The 23,629-nt window shown below is 28.7% G+C and overlaps 2 protein-coding genes across 3 annotated transcripts in view; one reads left to right on the top strand and one right to left on the bottom strand.

The window, feature by feature from the left end:
- The window catches only part of LOC111027348 (flotillin-2), a 13,921-nt gene extending 9,804 nt beyond the window's left edge, over nucleotides 1-4,117 (top strand). The window contains exons 2-4 of the mRNA XM_022305715.1: nucleotides 1,974-2,068; nucleotides 2,151-2,920; nucleotides 2,986-4,117. Coding sequence (XP_022161407.1) covers nucleotides 1,974-2,068; nucleotides 2,151-2,920; nucleotides 2,986-3,346 — 1,226 coding nt within the window. The 3' untranslated portion in view covers nucleotides 3,347-4,117. The remainder of the gene's footprint in view (nucleotides 1-1,973; nucleotides 2,069-2,150; nucleotides 2,921-2,985) is intronic.
- LOC111027345 (glucose dehydrogenase [FAD, quinone]-like) lies at nucleotides 320-23,629 on the bottom strand. Of its 2 annotated transcripts, none has more exons than XM_022305711.1 (5): nucleotides 23,398-23,629; nucleotides 6,047-6,342; nucleotides 5,287-5,428; nucleotides 1,820-1,948; nucleotides 320-1,753 (listed from the first exon to the last, which is right to left on the bottom strand). In XM_022305711.1, the coding sequence occupies exons 2-5, from the start codon at nucleotides 6,275-6,277 to the stop codon at nucleotides 396-398; spliced, it is 1,860 nt and encodes a 619-aa protein (XP_022161403.1). In that variant the 5' UTR covers nucleotides 6,278-6,342; nucleotides 23,398-23,629; the 3' UTR covers nucleotides 320-395. The 2 variants fall into 2 exon arrangements, with proteins under 2 accessions (XP_022161403.1, XP_022161402.1); XM_022305710.1 differs by having other exon boundaries at nucleotides 23,415-23,629.

Raw genomic sequence — 23,629 nt, 5'->3', positions numbered from 1 at the left:
CATGTTACCTTCATTTGGAATAGGTACCATCAAAATGAATAAGGTGAAAAAATCTGCTTTATTTCAAACATTCAAAAATATGTTTTTGAACAAGGACCTTAAAATGTAGGTAATTGATAAATATTTGTTTTAATTTTTTAGTCCATTTAGATAGGTAAATATGTTTAATTCATTATTTCTGACTAGGCATTTTAAATTATCTAAAAAGGGTGTAATGAGTAGAATATAAAAACATTTACCTATAAAATATAAATGTATTTAATACAAGCGCATCTTAAAACAATTAACTTAGACATTTTACACTATTTATAAATTAAATTATTATTAATATAATTATTTTATTTTATTTTTATCACAGACAATGGCCTAACTATTCCAAATTTAAATATCTAAACTTAAATAATAATTCCCCAATCTTCTTTAATTAGATCTGATCCTTTTTCAGCAATCATGATGGTTGGTGCATTAGTATGTGCGGATATAACTTCAGGCATGATTGAGGCATCAATAACTCTTAGGCCTTTCAACCCATGAACTCTTAACCTTGGGTCCACCACAGCTGTAGCATCTTCTATTGGTCCCATTTTACACGTTCCAGCTAAATGATATATGGTAAATGTCAGGTGCCTGGCTGCACACTTCCAATAATCGTCTGAGTCAAATTGAAAATGCTCACAACCTGGTATCGGCTCTTTCCATAATTTCGAATCAATACGTTTCATAGCATCCATTTGTGATAATTGCTCACTTATTCTTACACCTGCCACTATTACATCCAGATCCCTTTCGTCAGAAAAGTAATTTGGGTAAATTGCTGGATACCTGAATGGGTTACGGTCTTTTAATTCTATCCATCCTTTGCTTTTTGGTCTCATGATCATTGGAAATATCATGTATGTATTTTTTTGTTCTGTATTTTTAAAAACACTGTTGTATACGTTCTCATTAATTCCGAATGATTTTTTAAGAGTTTCATCTGAGCTCACAGCGCCATTTATAAATAATAATTCTAGATCGGCATGTCCATCAATATCATTAGGACGATTCAAGTCGAAGAAAGCCAATGCTTCGGTTCCTCCTGGTATTGATATAGGCCCCGAGTGATATTTTAGAAAATTATGCAGGTTAATGGGGTTTTCCAAAACCCTTTGCGTTTTTATTGAGCTTGTATCGTTTACAACAAATGTTAATCCGCCTAAAGCCACGTGATCCATTAGATTACGGCCTACCTGTAAATCGCGTATAACATTTATACCTTTTGATATCAAGTGATCTTTTGGTCCGATTCCAGACAACATGAGTAATTGTGGAGAATTAATTGCTCCGGCTGAAATTATAACTTCTTTGTGTGCATAAGCTCTATATTTTTTGTTTCCTCTGTAGTATTCTACTCCAATTGCTCTACGGCCTGTTGTATCAAATAGTATTCGAGTTACATGACTTTTTTTTTTTATATATAAATTTTTTCGTTTGCGTATCGGATGAAGAAACGCTACATTGGTACTATGTCTTAATCCGTTTTTCATAGTCAATTGGTGAAAATTAAATCCCATTTGGTATTTCCCATTTAAATCTCTTACAGGATATCCAAATTCATATCCTGACTGAACAAACGACTTGGCTAATATACTCTTATATGGTGATTCTGATATGGAAAGGTAGCCTCCCTCTTGATGGAAACCATAATCTCGAGTAGTGATATTTGCATCTTCTGATTTAAGAAAATATTTAAATACCTCGTCTGCATTCCAGCCTAAAATAATTTTTAATTAAATAAGTTTGATATATAAGATATTTGTTTTATAACTTTTAATCTTACCAACATTTCCTGCTTCAGCCCATCCATCATAATCTTTTTTGTGACCTCTGGTATATATCATATAGTTAAGTACGCTTGAACCTCCCATTACTTTGCCTCTTGGATAATTGCACTGCCTGTTTACATGACCTATAACATTGAATTTTATTTTTAGGTGGGTTTTGTGGATCAACCAGGAGAACAACTGTTGTTGGTGGTTGGGCATGGGCTTGGTGGCTTATTACTGATGTTCAATATCTATCTCTTGAGGTAATTATAATAATAGGTTATAATTGTGTAAATTATATTTATTTTTTTAAATGTTATATTTATATATGTATATTTTTTTTAGGTCATGACTTTGAATCCCATGTGCGATACTGTTGAAACTGTTCATGGAGTTCCACTAACTGTAACTGGAGTAGCTCAGTGTAAAATAATGAAAGCTGATGAACTCCTGCAAACAGCATCTGAACAATTCCTTGGTCGAACTACCCAAGAAATTAAGCAAACTGTGCTTCAAACTCTAGAAGGTCATTTAAGAGCTATTTTGGGTACTTTAACAGTTGAAGAAGTGTATAAAGATAGAGATCAATTTGCATCTCTTGTAAGAGAAGTAGCTGCACCTGATGTTGGTCGTATGGGAATTGAGATATTATCATTCACTATAAAAGATGTGTTTGATGATGTTCAATATTTAACTTCACTTGGAAAATCACAAACTGCAGCAGTGAAAAGAGATGCAGACATTGGAGTTGCACTTGCTAACCGCGATGCAGGTATTAGAGAAGCTGAATGTGAAAAGTTGGCAATGGATGTAAAATATGGAACAGACACAAAGATTGAAGATAACTCAAGAATGTTTAAGCTTCAAAAAGCTAAATATGATATGGAAGTTAACACAGCAAAAGCTGAAGCAGAGTTAGCATATGAATTACAAGCAGCCAAAATAAGACAAAAAATCAGAAATGAAGAAATACAAATTGAAGTAGTTGAGCGAAAGAAACAAATTGAAATTGAAGTGCAGGAAGTTGAACGTAGAGAAAGAGAATTGAATTCTACTGTTAGGCTGCCTGCTGAAGCTGAAAGTTATCGTGTTCAAGCAATTGCTGAGGGAAAGAGGTAAAATAACATTAATTATTAATTTAAAAAAAACTACAATGTGTATTGTTTTTAAATTTTTTTAGAACTCAAACAGTTGAAGTCGCAACAGCAGAAGGCGAACGAATTAAGAAAATTGGGCTTGCTGAAGCATCAGCAATAGAAGCCGTTGGTAGGGCTGAGGCTCAAGGGATGATGTTGAAAGCACAAGTATTTAAACAATATGAAGAAGCCGCCGTTATGTCTTTAATTATGGATGCATTGCCAAAAATTGCTGCTGAAATAGTCTCACCTTTGTCTAAGACTGAGGAAATTGTATTATTAAGTGGAAATAATAATGTAACGGCAGAAGTTAACAGATTAGTTGGACAATTACCTCCAGCTGTTCAAGCTTTAACTGGTGTTGATTTAACTAAAGTCTTATCAAAAATCCCTGGGGTAAAATAGAATTTTTACATAGAATTGTTGTTTACAATTTCTATTAAATTATTTTCATTTTAAATTTATTGTAACATGATCAAAAACTTTTATAATCTTGTCTTTGTATAAGCTTCTAATTCCTTTATTTTGGTTTCAAATTTCGTTATTATTTATGCCATTTTATGGATAACCATAATAGTGAAATATTTAGTCATTGTATGTTACCCATTATATTTATTTTAATTTAATTTTGCTTGATCGAATACATTTTACTATATTTATTATTATTCTCTAGCACTTAATTACCTTAATAACCTTAATAACCTTTTACTTTTTCAACTTTCAACAAATGTAATTGAATTATCTATAAATGTGTTTATTATATATTTTTAATATGTGTATGTGTATTTGTATTAACATTGAAGTTAGGAATTATTGATAGACATTCCTATTGAATAATTCTAACTGTTATGTTTGCTCAGCTATGTGCCGTGTTGATTAATATGTATTGCACGGGGCTGTGAATTGTTACCAATTCCTTTTATTTTATTTATACATGTTTTTTTTTTTTTTTTTTGACATTTAAGTATAAATAAAACAGTCCTTAACAAATTATGTCATTATAAAACAATTTCACCCTTCCCATTACATTAACACAGCACTAGCTTAGTATAATTTTGAATGTATTATCAAGTTAAATAAAACATATTTTTTATAAAAATTTTCCAAATTTATACTGTGGTATGTAAAATAACAACAACTTTATCCTACAAATAAAGTTATGAAGTTTAAAAAATATTTCATTGTAATAGTACATAATAATTATTTTCATAAATTGTATTTATTTTTATTTGCAATTGTTAGAAATTGTAATTAAAATAGTAGTCAAAACCAATCAATTATAAATCGGTTTTAAAATAACTAATATATATCTAGTCGAAATCATACAACTTGACTCTTTTTTATTATCATACAGAAGTTAAATAAAACAATTTTGAAAATGATTGGTGTTAGTTGTTTGCGAATGGAAAAATGTAAACATTTACGCGTGTATGTAAAGTAAGTATAGTTATTTGAGAATTCAGTGTTAATGTGAACATTAATTATTTAATGTGGTTTCTTCGCATAAAGGGTTTTTATAATTGTTGTGCAAGTTACCTTTTATAAATATTAGTTGTATTTATAGGGGTTTTGTGTAGGCAAATTTAAAGTAATTTTCAGAATAGTTAATATAATAGTTATTTTCTTGAGTACTATGTGTTTGTGCTTGTACTGTGTATGATTGAATATAATACAATGTTATATTATATTATATCCACCAAAATTTCCTAATTATGGCACAAATATCATATGATGTTTTGCTCCAACATCAGAAACGTGAGCTAGTGTTATTGTTACAGTAAGTTATTACTTATTACTCATTATTTATTCTTCTGTTCTTACCAAATATGGATCTTAAAATTAAATTTTTTTTTATTTTTTGCTACAAAATGAAATAAACGAAAAATTTCTATTTTCGATTGAAAATGATATCTATGTATATTTTTTTTTCAGTTTTGAACCAACGACGCCGCGGGAATTACTTTCGTATTGCTTCAGCGGGCTGTGTATCTAACCACTTGAAAAACAACTTCCCCAAACACATAAATTGCGATTTTATCCAACTAGCTACTAGCCCAAACGTAAACCATCCATTTTATTCAGCGTTTTATTGATTTCTCAGTTCACGATTTAATTATAGATTTGATGCAATCTTGTGGATTTGTTTACCTTATATTCAATGAATGGCGGATAATGGATACACAATATGTACAATATGAATGACGAGTGTACCATATAAGTTGACTATTTGATATTTATATATCTTAGTCCGCAGACGGTCGCAGTCTAGTAGTCAGTAGATACTAACTAAATATTGTTTGAAATTCTCTATCTATACACAAATATTAGTATTATACTGTTATTACCTTTACAATAACTATCGGATGGCATTGTTTTGTACTTCCAATTAGCATCGGTGAACTGTAACATGTTGGCTAGCAGAGGAACGTCCATCGCAAAATGTTCTTCTTCGCCGGCTTCGATTAGCAGTACATTCCACTCGTGCACCTAAAACAACAAGTAGGTGTGCCATTGGTTCAACTATTGATACTTGATTTGCATGGTTGAGACGCAAAAACCAAACTCTCGCCTGAGGCGTCATCATAGCAGTACAATATTATTATATTAAGTTATTCAATTCTATATTTATGTGTACAGTTATAATATGTTATATTTTGTACCTCATAGTCCATAGGCGTGAGCAGATCTAAATTTTTTTTTTTTTTGGGGGGGGGGAGTAGGGCCTTTATTTTATTTTTGGGTCTTTTCTTAATTTTGGCCCTAGCTCTTAAGGCTTGACAAGACATATACATATTGATCAGTGGTATATAATTTATTATACTAGTGTCTAGTGCCAAGCTTGAAGCTATATAATATTATTTCCATGGAAGTTAGATCTAGTATCTAATTCCTAAGATGATTGCAATTTTTATTTATTATTTGTACTTTTGTAAACAGCTGTTATACCTAACTATAATAAGGTATTCCACTCAAATTTAAAATATTTTACGTTTCATTTTTTTGTAATTACGAAACATGATATATTTTTTACCACATATTTTAGAAAAGTTACGTTTTATTCTATGTAAGCGATGATTAATATTATCATGTGACATGTTCGCTTACCTCCGTGAGACGATTGGCCAGTACTGCTCCGGCGGAACCGGCGCCAACTATGATAAAATCATATTCTGTCAACTCGTACCGCTGGTCACGAGTCTGACGTTTTTCATAATTTACGCCGTCTATTAGGTAATTAAGCAGGTCTTCGAAAAGTGGAGGAAATTCTGTGTCCTTACTATCCAGTTGACTGATATGCGCTACAAACAGCAGAAAGACGACGGCTGGCTTCAACATTGAGTACCTTATCTGTTCGCAGAGGGTTATTCGCAGAAACCAAAGATCAATAAATCCGCACACACCTACAACATTATGCACGAATGTAATGGTGATTATTGATCTTTTTGTATTCGTTTCGTAACATTTTATTTTTAAAAACCATCACTTGATAAAATAAATCAGTGAAATATATTTAAGTTTTTAGCTATTTCGCTTATATTACGATTTATAATTATAAATAAGGTACCTATTTAAACTTAATAATTTCGTAGTTTTTCTTATACGGTTAGTAATTTTTAATTTCCCACCATATAATTATAACAGGTAAGTTACAGGCGGTAAAAGTAAAATTAATGATATGGTCAAAATACGCCGCCCAAAACAAGGTCGTCAAACATAACTTTATCTATACCTAATCTATAAACCCAAGACAATATTTGTATTTTTTTAAATTTGAGATGAATAGGGATATTTAATTCACTGTGAGATATGATGACATATTGAAATTACTTAACTTACATTGGGTGGTTCCTTAAGTTAGGTATTTTATATTTAGAAGTTAGAACTCATCCCAAAAAGTATTAGCTTTTGGAAATAATTTAATTTACAGCGTCAGAATCGCAGATATTAGTATCTGTAGCCGTGTTCAGAATTTATTACAAAATAATATTTTACTATTTTCATCGTCATAATTTTCAAAGTATTTAAGTACTATTTAAAGAATTTCAGAACATGAAAATTAAATTTCGAACGAACAGTTAATTGGTTATAAGTTATAACTATTATAAGTAGGTATTCAATTTACCAACAATTAATGGAGTATGTAGGTTCCTATAGTGGTTACTGGTTAACCACTTTGCCGACCCAGAGTACCCTGTGCCACTTCTCAACACTGACATAAACTTTAAATAGGTACTTGGTAATAACTAATTAACTACTCGTTCAAAATTCGATTTTTATGCATCAAATGATTCAAATGTCTTTAAAAAATATTTCCAAACTGTTTTTACTGTGTTTACTCGAGATGAGTGTTCGCTGTTAAATAATCACCCTGCACTCACTCAATAACTTTATTATAAGTATTCTCAAACTTAACACCATGGTATACTAGCCATACAATTAAGTATAATATTATGCTGTTAGAAATTAAATAATTTATAAGGTCGCAATGACAATAATTTTTTTTCTCGTGTACATCTCAATGTGAATAAAAATACATCATCTATAAAATATTTATAAATTTGCAAATTTTGTAAATGACAGAGATTTGTGATTTTTTTTGGCTTTTACAATCGGCTATCTAATACAATTAAGAGGACATCGTAGCCTCGTGTGTTGTCTCCGTCTTACACACGTATGACATAGCACATTTTCGTTCACCAGATTCAATAGTGTGCTGGTAGTTTTGATATTAGAGTGAATTGACTTATTATTCAATTTAAATCTAAGATTGTTATCTACAACTCCAGGTGGGCTTTAGTTGATAATATTATTTTTAAGTTAGTTATGAACTTTTTAAAACTATACATTTAAAAATGATCTTAACTATAACTTATGCGGGTACGACGTCCTCTTAAGGTTATTTCCATTATTCCATGGTATCATTTACGTAGATTGAAAATTAAAATCTTAGATCATATACTATAGTATAATATGATCTAAGATTAAAATAGTGTACTCCAGTGGCGTAGTTATGGGGGGGGGGGGGATGATGGGGATAGATCCCCCAGAGTCTTTTTTTTAAAAATGTTTAATGCATTGACATGTAAAATATATATTATAATTACGGATATAATCCACCATGTACTTATCTTGGCTCTCAAATTATATATTTCGTCTATCATATTATTACAATCATACGCGAAACGCAATACCATAGATCAGCGGTTCCCAAACTTTTACGACCACGGCACCCTTAAAAATTTGTTTGTGTTTCGTAGAACCCTAATGTCTAATCCAACTAAACTACAATTTTTCTAAATAAAAAAAGGATAATCAATTCTCTAAACTCTCAAGTCTAAATGATATTTTAATGATACTGTTAATGACTTTTCATTATTAAACTTAGTTAAAAAAAAAATTTTCTCAATAATCTCATACATCTGGCGGAACCCTTGATATAGTCCCACGGAACCCTAAGGTTCCGCGGAACACACTTCAGGAAACGCTGCCATAGATCAATCAAGTGTTTTTCCTACAAATTTCTATTTATAGACATCTGTGGTTTTTTCGATACGTAATAATTGTGATGATAAACTGATAATCACTGACGCAAAACGACCGTTGTTTTTCATGTGACTACGTTTTTTACTACCCACGTAACATACTAATATAAGTAATAATATATCAAAATATCATAGTTAATAGTTTTACATAGTTTTCTGTTTGTTGACGCCTCTGTGACTGTGTATGTTTAAATTTATATTTCCATTACTAGTGCTACACATTTAGTATTTTAGTATGAATATCACTAATGAGCATGAAACTAACAAAAGAAAGAATACTATTCTTTCTTTTTTTTGCAAAAAATCAAAAGCTGACAAAGTAAACGAAGATGAGGTAAGATCAGTGTTACATTTAAAAATGAACTTTTAGCAATATTATTTATATAAGTTATAATTATATCAATTTGTTCTATTTAATTAAAAATATAAAACAAGAATAAGCCGAATGAGCCTTCAGTTAATAATGAATCCACTGAGTTATCTTCAATTGAGGATAGTGATGGTCGTGGTCTTCCATCTAGAGTACACTGTACGTTGGTAAATAACTCAATAACTAATGACTCATTTGTTACATTTCCTTACAGTGTTTGGGCCGTTTGGGGAAATAACAAAAAAGTTAAAAATTAACTATGAGCCTGGATAAAAGTTAAAGAATTTTGTTTGGGAAACTATGTGTTTTAAAAGACATGAATGAAAATTAGAAAAATTATGCAAAATAAATGCACAATTTTGCTTATAGCTTGGGAGAAATCAATACAAATTTGGTATTTAGAATGGTAATTGATAAATGAATACATTAATTTGTATCACACATTTCAAATTCAAAATTAGATTTAACAATTTACAAAAACATAAACAGTATAGTTTTTTCATTTATAATTCATAAATTCGATAAGATAATAAGTGTTTACGTTATTCCTTATTACGTAGGTATTTTATAATTAGCAAAATAATTTATTAAAAATATAGCATTTATAATATTATATTACTGCATATCTCATACCGTCATAGGTAGGTACGTACTTATTTTAATAATATAGATATTGTTTGGTGGTCATAAAAATCACCAATTATAATTTTCAGATGTATTATATTAAGAAATATTATTAATACCTACCTATGTAATTAGTATGAGTTTATTGAATTGTATTTGTTTTCATAAATAACTTTGAAAATATAGAAAATTAAGCTATTAAAACTCACACATTTGTGAATTATTGAATGTGCTAAATTTAAATTTTGTTCTTAGGCTGATGAATCATTTGTGATTTTTCAAACTAAACCATAACAATTATTCAAAATGGATTACTCTGATTGATCTTCATAACTAGTTAGGTATATTGTATTATATTTTATATAGCATTGTTGTACAATTTCTTTATAACAGGTATAAATATACTAAAAATGTATAGAGTTTGGTGTCAAATTCAGAATTAGTTTAAGCTATTATAGGTTAACTATTAAGGTAGGTAGGTACCTAAAGCTTGTTACAAAAATACCTAACAGTTTTTCATTTTTTTCTTATTAATCATTTACTAAAAATTAAAATATTAAAATCAAATACAATTTTTTTTTGAAAAATCAAAAAATCCAATTTATATAGTTATCATAAAATCAAGTTTTTAGAAAAATATTACCTGTAAAAATATTAATATAAGTCATGTAGTTTATTTTTACAATTTTCTTCAATATCATTATTTTTGGTGAGTAAATTGATCCAGTAAAAAACATTTTAAATTCAAAAAGAATAAACTTTTTGAAATTATCTTATGAGCATTTAAATAGGTGCTTGTTAAAATCTAAATGTTTTGTATGAATAGGGTATACATTATTATAATAACTAATGGTCCTTGCTGCCGAGTTAATTTTTAAGACCAATAAAAAAAAAAATTCTGTTCGTGGTTAGTGTATACCTACGATCTATCTACATAAATTTAATAATTGTTTAGGTATGATCAAGTCCAAGGATAAGAGTAGGTACCTACTGAATATAGATAAATAATTACGAGATTTGTGTCAACTGCACTAGTTAACCGAATTATTTATAATTCAATGTTCAAAGTCCTTTAACAATTTACTTTGTACTATTTTTCATTTAAAAAATAAATCGAATTTCACTAATTTGGAAAACTAACAAAGTATTGTTTAATACCTAATTATCAGTTTATGAACATCATATAATGTATGAACTCGATACTTATTTATTTGATTTACATGCCTACTAAAATAAATACATAATGATATGAATGAAAATAATAATTAATAACATATAAATTATACATATTATACATATACATTTACTTAAATTTCTTTAAATGGCAACCTTAAAATACAATTGGGTTTCATTGACCTGCCTCACTTTCTCGTAATCACACGTGCGTAAAGATGAAAAACTCAATTTCTTATCCAATTCTTTCTTTTTATGAAGCGTGTTCCGTGTGACAAAAATTAAATATTGAATTATGTGGTAATTACTTATTATTGTAATGTAATTTTAACTCCAAAATCTAGCCAGTAGTGAAAAATATTAATATATTTTTGAGAATTATGTTTAATGTTATGTTATCACAATATAACATCATATGAAACGTTTTTTTTTTAAAAGCATATTTATTATATTATTTTATGAATTATAATTGAGTATCCCTTTGAGTTAATATGCTAGTAGTCAGCAGGTACGTAGTCAGAAAATATTCGTTAGGTGGGCCAATGTTGAGTGGGCCATACCTAATGTGCATTAAGTGACTTTTACTTGGACGAACAACACTTTCGAGTTTCGAGTCCATGATCTATTTTACGACCACGATAAACATAATATAGTCTTCGGAAACTACAAGACTTACATCGTTGTGTACTACTCAAAAGGTATCATATGGAATTGATTATCGATCAAGCAGTAAAAATTTACTAACCACTGCTGCTAGAACAGCCGTATTCTAGAGTTGTGGCGAAATCGTTTCATCCGGTTTACGTATGTATTCTCACAGCATTGTGTTTCTTATTGGCGATCAGTTTTAGTGATGAAAAATTATGCCAGCTCGTCTAGCCAGTATTGCCCGAACGTTGTAAGTTTGTATTTACTCTTCCGAGAAGTAGCATACAACACATATTTCAAGGTAGGTCATTTTACGCCATTGAAATATTTTGCGTTCTAATAATTCTCATCTTTATTTTTGATACCATTTCGTTGACACTGTGTATACCTGTTTGGCAACAACCTCTCAGTTGCAAATTGTTTTCACTACGATCGAATTGGTCGGATATAAATCACTTCACTCTCGAAATAGTAAAAAAAAGTAAGTTAAACTTATCAACTTTTGCATAGGTAATCATACTTGGGGAGGTTGAAGCTAATCGTTATTTTGAATTTTTACACACTTCTTGTAACATGATTAATTTTTTCTTTTATTTCCTACATATGTTAATGAATATTGATGTTGTTTTCTTGCAGATTGCATTGATTACCTACGTCATGATTAAGTAATTACACACTAACGAACATAATATTTAGTTGTTTACAATAATTATTTAATAACAACTATAATAGACCATCAAAAAGTTATGATATAAGTGTTAATTTAATTTAATATTACTTAAATATAGCTACAAAAAATGTAGGTACCTATGTATAATATTAATCTGCTGACTCATCAATTAAATATTCACAGCCCGTAAATTACTGGGAATTTGCTACATTTTTAACAATATTTCGATAGATAATCATGCTACTAGAACTGTATCCATTTCAATTATACTACTTTGGTTTATTTTAGCGGTACGAACATAATGAAACACTATGGTACTTTTGAGTTTGATGATTTATGTAGATAAAAACAACTATTTGTACACACCATTGTTATAAGATATTATATTTTTATACATTTCGTTTGTATAACAGATCTGTACATGCCAATTATTTTATTCATAGATATTGTATGTATTATGTTAAGTATAGATATCGTATGTATACTTAAATCAATTCGTATGTTTAGTGAATTTGTTGAGGAATTGTACTGAAACAATACATGATGTATCTATTGGAATTAAGTACATTGTATAAATCTATTTTAGCATTTACTATCAGAATCACTCAAACGTTTTCGGAGTGTTTATTTTTTTTTACACTAAAAAGTAATTTAAAATGTATAAAGATGATGTATTAATTAATAGTACATTTTGTATACAACATTTGAAATACAAATTTTTAAAGTAATGCGTATTAGAATCTAACGTATAACACGCGTCGAACATTTCATAAACTATTACTATTCTGTACTTTATACACTTTTTCTTTATGTTTTTTTTAGAAAGATTCTACAGTATTTGCTTTATTTATAGCTGTAAATGGACAGAAATAGATATGAAATATAAAAATTGATTTTGCTAACAATGAGAATGAATAATACCTATTACCTACTCATTAGCAAAAATTACAATATTGGTACATTAACGAGAATTGTTAATATGGAAATGTATAAAGTATGTACTATAAGAACATTATATTTTATTAAAATTGTCTAATCAAAGACGTATGTTAATCTGCTAGTCGCTATAATGGAAACTGATATCATTAATTTTTTTTTAATACTGATGATCGGAGTTTATTACTTATTTATATCGGTGTTTGTAAATTATATAAAAGAAAAGTAGGTTTTTGACAATATTATTGTTTATTGTCCACTATGTTATAATTTATTACCTATCGGATCTGATGTCCTTAAAAAAGTTTATCGCCCATAAAATGTGTAAATATTTAATATATTATGTATTATACACTTTATAAGTTTTGTTTTTTATTTTTTTTTTATTTATTCATTTTATTTAGACAATTATGTTCTATAAGTGCTTACGTTGTTTAAATTATTATTATTATCTGACGATGTACAGTGTTCACCAATATTAAAAATGCGCAAAGCGCAATGATCATCGTGAGGCTCGATTTTCATCGCCTATGTAGACTAAAAATATTTGCGGTATACTTATACGTGTTATGGTTAGCCCGCAGCTTAACATCAAAACACATAATCAGTTGTTATTGTTACAGCCGGGAGTTGGTACAGCCATAATTGAACCGTTGTAATATTGATTTATGTTTCTGCCTTGTTCGAATTATCGCTAATATATTATTTATATTATATAGGATATATACAATTATTATGAATAATTATGTTTTTAAATTATATTTATTCTGAAGTCTAATTTTTGTTATGGTGGGGGGGGGGGAGGGGGGGAGTAATACACCACCACTGGGTTTATAAGGAACGCGCCTACACTTAGTTTATTATACTATCCCAGTCCTAAAACTACATACGCTACACACATACGATTTTAATGTATAATACCTACAATATTGTTTTCACATACATTTTTAAAATAAAAGTTTTTTTCTAATATAAAAATTAGCCTTTTTTGGTGTGATGTATTTAATTACGACATAGGTATTAGGTACCTACTGCATGGATTCATAAAATTATGCATTTTTATATCGAACACAAATTGTATTAATAATTACTGTGTGTCTGGTGTACTTAAAAATTGTGTCAATACTGCTTGATATAAAGAGTGGTTTATGTTAATAGAATCAGCTTGTATTATAATTGTTGTGTTTTTTTATATTTACTTGCTATATATCTTACCATAAATGTTATAACTGATCCATTGTAAATTATAATAGTAGATAGTTCGAAATCAAATTCATGACAATTCCTCATCCCATTGACCACCTACGGCATCGAAATCTGGGGTGTAATTTAGTTATCTGAATAACAGTAACCTTGCAGTTATTCCGATCAATATCACTTAGAACAATAACCCAAATATTTGCCCCCTGGTTTGTAAGTGACCTCACACAAAGCAATGACCTTAACATACTCACTATTCTTTGACAAGCCCCAAACACTATTAAGGACCAATAACCACTCAGATTCGATTATTCATTGTTATAATCCCGTGAATTTTTAAAAATTGTTAATGACATGTTTCATACAACTTTTCGATTCCTTTTTAAAAAATTTTTGGTACCAAAATAGGCTTTTTTCACGGGTGAAATCAAGTTATACAGTTAACGATAGATGTTGATTCATCCGAAGTTAATAGACTCAAAAACTTATTTTTTCGTTTTCAATAAAAATTACATAAATTCCTTAAGACTTTGAAGAAGTTTATAGCTTATTTTTCCAGTTATTATAGGTAGCTACAACGACGAATACCAAGGGTAGGGCAAGATAATCAAAAAATAGTATCATAATACTTGCATTTAGTGTAAGATACAAGATAAGAGAGACATTGTGAATGTAGAAAAGATACAAGATACAAGATAGATTAGACCTACAGGATGAGAGATTTAAGAGATCCAGAAAGTATTTTTTGTTCTTTTTTAACATCTTGGCATGTCATACACAATACTTTTACAGCATAATCAGAACTATTTTGTTCAGTAAAAGAATCTATTAAAAAAAATTAAAACAAATCAATTGTAAAGGAATAAAATATGAAAAAATAGTGAACGGTATAATTATTTTACTGACAGTTGAATGTTGACACAGTGACACAGACACTCTCAGAAGACAGAACGAATAAAATGGTACAACAATGCGAATAGTACACTGTAAATACTTATCTGAACTTTTGATTTTATTTTCTATTTTATGTGGAAAGACCTTCACTCATATTGATATATCTAGATTCTAGGTAGCGGATTCATATTTTACGAGAACCAAAATTTCAGTTTAGTGCATATCTGTAGAACTATGTACAGTCATACGGATACGGGCACCTTTATTTAATTTTATGTTTTTCAAATTGTATTATCTTACAAATTGTAACGTTGTGTTGTGAATTTGTTCGTTTCGTTCATTTCTACAGTAATTGTTACATTTATTTTAAGATTTGATTGCCCTGCAAATCGAATTCATATTTCTTGGTATTTTTCATTAAAAATAATTACGATAATAGTATCTTGTATCTTTTGGCAAAAAAAAGATACGGGATAATAGAATAAAAAGTATCATGATACAAGATACAAGATACAATGGTATCTTTGATACTGCCCAACGTTGGCTAATGATTTATTATTGAATTAAAATTGTATACATCTATATTATAGTACTAATGACAAAGAACACTTGAAGTAGAAACCTACTATAAGAGGAAGCGAGTACATACGATTTTTTATTAATTTTTACTTTAGATATATAAAAAGTATTTTAGACGGAGCAGTGAATTAGTTTTTATTTTTGCTTATGTTCAGACATATTGCGCAAAAAATTATATTATTGACAAATGTTGTTGTTTATCTGTACTCGAACGCTAATGGTGGTTTGTATACGAAATAATTAAGTAAAATTTTAAAATTTTGTTTAACGGAAAACATTCATCGACTCACTACACAAATGCCTAGAGGCAACAGGAAGCTGATAAGTATACACGTTAAATTTGAAACATTTATATTTTAAATTGTATATAATATATGATTTTTAGTCACGTTTTTTGTTTTGTATGGGTGAGACGTGTGTTTACTCTCAAATGCGATCGTGATTCGTGACGTAAGGGCGTATAAATGCATGGCCTATTGTCACTTGATTTTTCTTCACATATAACCTGTAGCCTACTTAGCTATTCGATAAGTGTGTCATAATGATATTTTAACTATGTACGCGAATAGCGTATAAGCAGATTACACTATTACACAATCAGAAGATCGAAGGATACGAGTGTGGCGTATTGTTGACTCAAAAGTATTCAGGATTTAAAAACTCATGAACCCATTTTTTCTGAGTAAATAATTGTTCTATAAACAGTTCGATTACAAGTCACAACAGAATATTACCGAAATAACTCTGCCTTGTAATTATTGATTTTAAAATTAGGTTCATTAAGTATTGAAGTCAAATGATCTGGAAGCAACTATGGTCTGATCTACATGACCGTATCGAACTTTATACAAGCAAGACCTAATAAAATAAAACACTAAAAATACTGATAATTCTTGACTTGAATGTTGTGACGTCTTAGAACAATGATAAATACATATTATTGAATTCAAAAACAATATTTTGTTCGGAGCTATGTATTAGCTTATTCTCAAAATGGGTTTAGGTTTAGTTAATGTCAATTATAGTAAATAGCAACTTTCTTCAATGTTTGTTTATATTTGTAAATGATCTACGAAGTTTAACTATCACTAATAAATCCAAAGCACTCGCCATAGTGTGCTAATACTTTTGGTATTACGCAGAATCAATGAATGTTAACTTAATCTTTAAGTGTCAACCGCGGGGAAAGTATAACCCATGGAGAAATTGGCCCCACAGAATATATAATGCTCAACAGTTTCCTTGTGTTTTCAATGTCCATTGTCCGTCCTACAAATTGTTTATTCAAATAATTTGAAACTATATAATTAAATCTGAAGTAATTCATATTGTTACAACCCACTATTTTCAAAGTTCGTAGCTCGTAAGTGGGCCTGGACGAATCTATAGCGTCAAGCCAATATGACAACATACATAATACCTATAATAATGAATCCAGCGTGGTAAAATAAGGCTGTTCGCATAGGTATCTATATGCAAAATAAGAAACAGCGAACACATCATATATTATAACTGTGATATGTATGGTTTTATCGTCGAATCAAACTCATGGACTGCAAAATTGAGCCTCCGAGAAGTCGTGCCAGCTGTTAAAATATGGAATTGGCAATGCCCCATACCAAACAGCTAAAACAATTCCTTTTTCCTAATATTAATCGGTACCTATATCGATGTGATAAGTAGACAACGATAAGTTCGACTGGTGTTCAGCTACTCAACTCTAGTTATTCCGGACCCGGGTGAATAAATAATTTAATTAAACATTTACATGCACGCATGCGATATAGTTATTAATCATTCGGATTTTTATAATTAATACTTCCAAGTTCTAATCAGAATAATTCGAATTAATGTATGTAATTAATCATTATAATCATGCACATTATAGTTACATACTACCCTCACATATTATTTAATTAGGTGTAATAGTCTGCACTATGGGTACAGGGGTAGGCATTAATAATATGCTCAAATTTAATTTATTAGATTGCTTTTCTCAATAATTTCTATTAAATGTGGAATTTGTTCGTGATTGGTTCCGAGATGAGGAAATCATAGTCAGGTACGTGAAATACTGAAATGTATAAAGTTTCATCAAATATTGAGTATGATATACTTATGACCTACCTACTTGCTTCATTCTGCTATTTTTAATGCTTATGATTTACGCGCCTTATTACTATATGAAAAGAACTCATGTACCGGATTTTCACAGCGGTCGTTCTTTCCTTGCCATCGGGAACCGTGGTTGATCCTAGTTTGACCTACATACCAAGTTTATATTTTATTACTGTTTATCCTTTTTGTTTTCGTGTTTGTGTTGACATCTACTCAGTTCCACTTTGATTTCATTTATTTTGGATTAATTTATTTTGTATTTTGGTCATTTAAAATATTTTGTGTTTTATATTCAATGATTTATTTTGAGTAATGTTTATATGTGTTCAATTAGTCTTTGCTGGAGTTACTGTTATGCAACTGAAGCTTGTTTGTTCATTTAATTTTCTTTTTGAGTTACCTAGTGTCAGTACAATAGTTACCGCGGTCAGTGGCTTTATGAATTAACTTTTATTTGACAGTTTGACACTATTGTAAGTACTTACTATATCTTTACTAGTACTTACAATTTATTGCGTATATTATATAATATTTTGTAATTTATTTTTTATAGCCATTACTAGTGTACGACGTACTCACACGTAATTGATTTTACTCGCAGAGGTACCTCAACTCTCACATTAAATCCATACTTTGATAGTGTACAATACAATTTCAATGAGGTCGTACGTTCCTTACTACAAACGTCTGATGTCCAATAAATCTAGCGATACTTATGAAATAGGTAGATTTTAATTTAAAGTATGTTTGTTTGCTAAGACAAGAGCACTATGTATATTTTATAATATATACTAGGTAGTACTTAGGTACTGTCCCTATGGCCAATGTTGACGAGTCATTTCAAATTAAAAAATAAACTACGGTTATAAAGTTCGAAATGAATTTATTTTTATGTTTGATTGATTCATCATCATTTTATTATGTTTTCATCGATTTATCAGCTCACATACCTACAATTGATTTTGTAATTCCTTACTATTTTTTTGTTTACGGAAGTTAATACTACCTAGTACTTTTTCAAATAGGTTGAGATACAATATTATAAGATCTATGTATTATTTTCAATCGCATAGGTAAGTACACGTTAGTTGTTCAATATTACAATAAAAGTCTTATAGATAATTATATCATGATTATCACAGCTATTTAATAAGTCAAGACGTCAGTAATAATACATATGATAATTATTATAAATGATGATATGGGAGAAAAATAAACAATTAACCCGTAGGTAGGTGTTTATATTTTTATAATAATTAATAATTTCTGGTATTGTGATTAAAACAACGTTCGATATTTATCATACATTTAAGTACCTAGTATCTACGTACGTGGAGGAATTAAAAAATTGTGTTTATATTTTAAATAGGTGGCTTTTTTACAGCGTGAACTTATATTATAATTTAATTTCAATTACTCTTATAATTAATGGTGCACTGCTCATTGATCAAGGTATTTCACATCCTGAATCATACTATTGACATCTAATATCACTATTTTAATGTCGCTAAGTTAAAACATTATAATCCACAGCACATATTTTTATATCAGTCAGTCGCCTAATGATAAATATGGTCATAAATTCGTGATAATATACTGAGATTCGGAGAAAATGCACACACTACACACTCTCAGATCCAAGCAAGGACACTTATTTTATCGAATACAGAAACCTAATTTTTTTTGAAGAAATCAATTGTATAGTTGCACATAAATTACTGAATTATTTAAACATATTTTTGACAATGAAAGATTTTATTTTGAAAAACAACATGACATAATTATACATATAATTACATTTAAAATGTCTGAAAAGGATACAATAAACATAATAGAAGTAAAATACTATAGTATGATATTATTCATTAGGACACTTCTTTTTATAATAAATAGTCGGTATCAAAAAAAAAAAAAAAAAAATACCTGCAGCTACTATACAATTTTTTATTTATAAAGTGTTGAGGTTTTATATTATTTTATTTTTAAGATACAAGTTTTTAAGTGGATACATTTTTGATTTTATAAAAAACGTGTAACTCGTTTTTAAATGAGAGCACTACAATCTTTAATCGATTTTAGGGTTCATTGATACATCGTAAAGTTAACATATTTAATAATTGTTGATTCGAGTTAAAGACAAAAAAAACTATATAAATTACCTACTTAAAAATTACTTAAAAATGTTACTATGGATTTAAATTATGTTAACAGGAGATTGAATTATTGACTGAAATGCCCGGCAGCGTCATACAAATATAAAATACAATCATTCATGTTGCAATATAAATAATTTACGTTCTGAGTCAGAGTTGTACACCATTGTACTGAGAATTTTTTTTCGAAAATTCACTATGCGAGGCTTCTAATTCTAAAGATACCTGCACTTCACTTTTTTCTTATATGCGTTATCCATACAAATACTGAAAAATTAATAAGTCTTCAAGTAATAATAATGAAATAAATAAGGCTCGGCGTCTATGGTCATTGGCATACAAACTACAAAGAGTTTTAAGGTTAACGATTTCTTAATCGATGCAGTATTTACATAAACGACTTAAAGTAAGTTTGGTATTAAAATGTAGGAACTACTGAAAAAAATTGTCTAACAATATGATACAGAATGTCGTTACTAGTTACTCGAACAGATGTATTTAGTATCTACTGAGCGAGGTGGTGCAATCGTTGCTCACTCAGGTATGCCTCGTGTAGACTTGTTGTTTTTACGGAATAATAATATTATGAATAATGCAAATAGCAATTATAATTTAGGCTTGAATGGCTACTGTAGATGCGCTAATTTGCATTTTAAGTTGAGTTGAATGAAAATTTGGTAATGTTATAGACATGACGTATATATGTACAGAATAATTGGGTATTCATAATTATTATTAATTTATGATCATAATATTGAGTAAACTACGATTTCATTATACTTAAAACAGAAAAGTATTATTTAAATCTCAAGCAAAGTAAATGCTTTATCTTTTCAATGATTTTTGATTAGTATCATGCAACTAACAGTAACGGATTGTCATAGTTTCAGATCAGCAGAATAGATTAGCAATTTCAACAATTTTTTTTTTTTAATGCTTCTAGATGAATTTGTGGAGATACCTGTTTCAATACATTTAAAAGTTGAGTAGTGTCCCCTTTAATTTGTATTAAAATGCTGTTGAACCATGCAAATTTCTATTAAACATCGTGTTTCAATTATAGTTATCTTCATAATATCTATAATACGATATTTGTATGCCTGTATACAAAAGTTATAATAAAAAATTCGATAAAATGTAAGGATAGTTGTTCAAAAATAAGTTATTGAAAGTAATTGAAGCTTACGTAGCTATACCTATTTTATTTTTGATCAGAATAACGAGTTACCATAACACAATCTTCAAAAAAATCGCTCTAATTTCTAATTGTAAAGATAAAATAAAATCCATAACCAATACAGGTAGTACCTACATACCTATATTTTATTTGTGTACTTACTGGTAAGTATTAACGGCTTGTTTATCTGATAACTAATATTGGATTGTACTATATGTATAATTTGCATATCAGCAAATTCTGGAAACATTAATTGGAGTGTAAAAATGTACCTACGCATGTTGTCATATAGGTCAAGATCAGTAAAGAGTGTCGTCACACTATTATTATGTATTTTTAATTTAAAAAATATTAAAACCTGGCATTGCGTATATATGATTTGTTTTATTATAAAATTAATATTTTATTGTTAATTAATTTAAGTTCTTACTTCTTACCATGGGGTATTAATTTTTTATATCATTGTAGACATTGTAATACACTCGTTTAATGGCTAAACATCAATATATTAAAGAAAAATAGAGTGAATTTTAAATCAAAACCAGACTCAATTCATAAATCTTATTTACAATTGTAGACGTTGCAGTAATCCTAGTTCTATATATAGCCAATAACAATAGGTAAATTATTTGTTCAATAAAATGTACAAATGTAACCGAACAATATTCTAAAAATTTTCTATTAAATTTTTCTAAAGTCTAAATAACATTCGAATTAATTTATATTAAAATGTAGAAAAAACCATTTGTGTCTATAAACAGTATCTAATTATAAATCACAATAATAGTACATATTTATAATCAAAATTGTTATAACTAACATTGTTTATTATCAACATTCCAAAAAGTATGTGTAAGATGTACGTTGCTAAATGAATATAATGTATGCGTTACAACGAAAACCTACAAATTATTAGTCAGATTATTGACTTAAATTTTTAACTTGGTTAATAAATTGAAAAAACTCAAAATCTACAATTGTATTACTGGAGAAGAGAACAGAGCTAAAGGTTTAAGGCGTAATTATTATTACTTGGTGTTACTGCAAATGGGTTCAAGTGATTTGGTTAAGTATCTACTCTTTGGTAGCCTGAGTAACTCGTAGAAGTCTATTGTACCATTCATTTTGTAAAAAAATGACACATCGTTATAAATCGTTATAAAAAGCATAGATTTTAGAATTTGTTAACCTAATTTTCTTGAGATATCTGCGATCCATTGGTCTTTCGTATTTAATTTAAATGTTACAAAACGTAAAAAATGATTTTGTAATTAAATTATGTCTAATTAGTTTACCAAGTGTATAATATGATTCGGGTTCCAAATTAACAATCCAAACTCTAGTACAGAGCGGGCCAAGGTTCAACACTTATAAGGCAAAGCTTAATACAATTAATAATATATAGAGATACAATAATTTACCTATAAAATATGATTATTTCAGTGGGAGATTTCAAAAGATATTAACGTTTTTGGAAATATTTTTTTTTTTATTCAACTAAAAGTTATTATAAAGCAACATTCAAACAAAATAATATATTTTACTATTTTCAAATGAATTTTGAAAATATATTTTGGAATTTCCTATTTCAATGCAGAATATTTTTTTTAAGAATTTCAAAATTTTCAATTTTTGATATGCCAAACTCGAATTTCAAAAGAGTAGTTAATAGATAGATATAAGTACTCTGATAAAAATACTAATAGTAGTACAACTATTTACTATATTATATTGTTAGTGAAATCACTTATACGAATTTAAAGTATTGAGGTGTGGGGGAATATAAACAAGGGGTATCTAACTCAAGAATTAATGTAGGTCCACTTCTTCGCTTATCTATATTTTTAAATACTTAAGAGTAATAACCAGTTAATTACTTGGTACGAAATTTCGTTTTTGCATAATAATATGTAATGTTGACCATTTAGGAAAAATATTATCTTAAAAATTACATACAATTGTGTAAAAGAAAAATATTGCTTAAAACGTTAATACTTTTTGAGAAATGATTGTCTACCATTATTGGAACCCCTTTGCATTTAAATAAATATCTCTTCTAAAAATAAAAACAACGGATTGAAAAGATGAACTATTTTAATTATATAATTGTTTTAAATGTTATATGTTCAATATTGTTTCGGTGCTTATAATGTAGGTATATGTACATTATTATTATACCAAACAGCATGTAAATTAATTGGATAGAGACAGAAGCCGTATTATGTTTATAGCTATACTGACTTTCCGAATAATGTACATACTATATTATATAATAATAGATAATTGTATGATAATAAGGAAAGAGTTTAAAGTAAATGATAGCATAGTATAATAATTTATAAATAATCGTATAGTAAAAAATTGTATTCACCAGTATTGGACACTCACTCGAAAAACTCGAACATGTGTGGTAGGTACCTATGAGGCTTACACAAACACAATCTCGCGATATTAATAACTTTATCTTAAACGAAAAATGTTCGTGTCCAAAATAAATTGAAATTTCACGGAGCTAATGTGTAAACTCAAAAAATACTGTTTTTGATGTAAGGTACAAAATTACCACTGGTACTTCGACCTACTACACGCGAATGTTGCGTGTG

This window comes from Myzus persicae, unplaced genomic scaffold (genome assembly GCF_001856785.1).
Source record: "Myzus persicae strain clone G006 unplaced genomic scaffold, MPER_G0061.0, whole genome shotgun sequence".
Taxonomy (NCBI): domain Eukaryota; kingdom Metazoa; phylum Arthropoda; class Insecta; order Hemiptera; family Aphididae; genus Myzus; species Myzus persicae.
Note: the sequence above shows the minus strand (reverse complement) of the source record. Positions and strands in the feature narration are given on the sequence as shown.

Bases quoted from the DNA above. Each gene is read 5' to 3' on its own strand.
- LOC111027345 (XM_022305711.1), bottom strand. From the start codon at position 6,277: ATGTTGAAGCCAGCCGTCGTCTTTCTGCTGTTTGTAGCGCATATCAGT. The intron at 5,429-6,046 runs GTAAGCGAACAT...TTGTTGTTTTAG, and splicing joins TGGCCAATCGTCTCACGGAG to GTGCACGAGTGGAATGTACT. The intron at 1,949-5,286 runs GTAATAACAGTA...TCAATGTTATAG, and splicing joins ATCCGATAGTTATTGTAAAG to GTCATGTAAACAGGCAGTGC.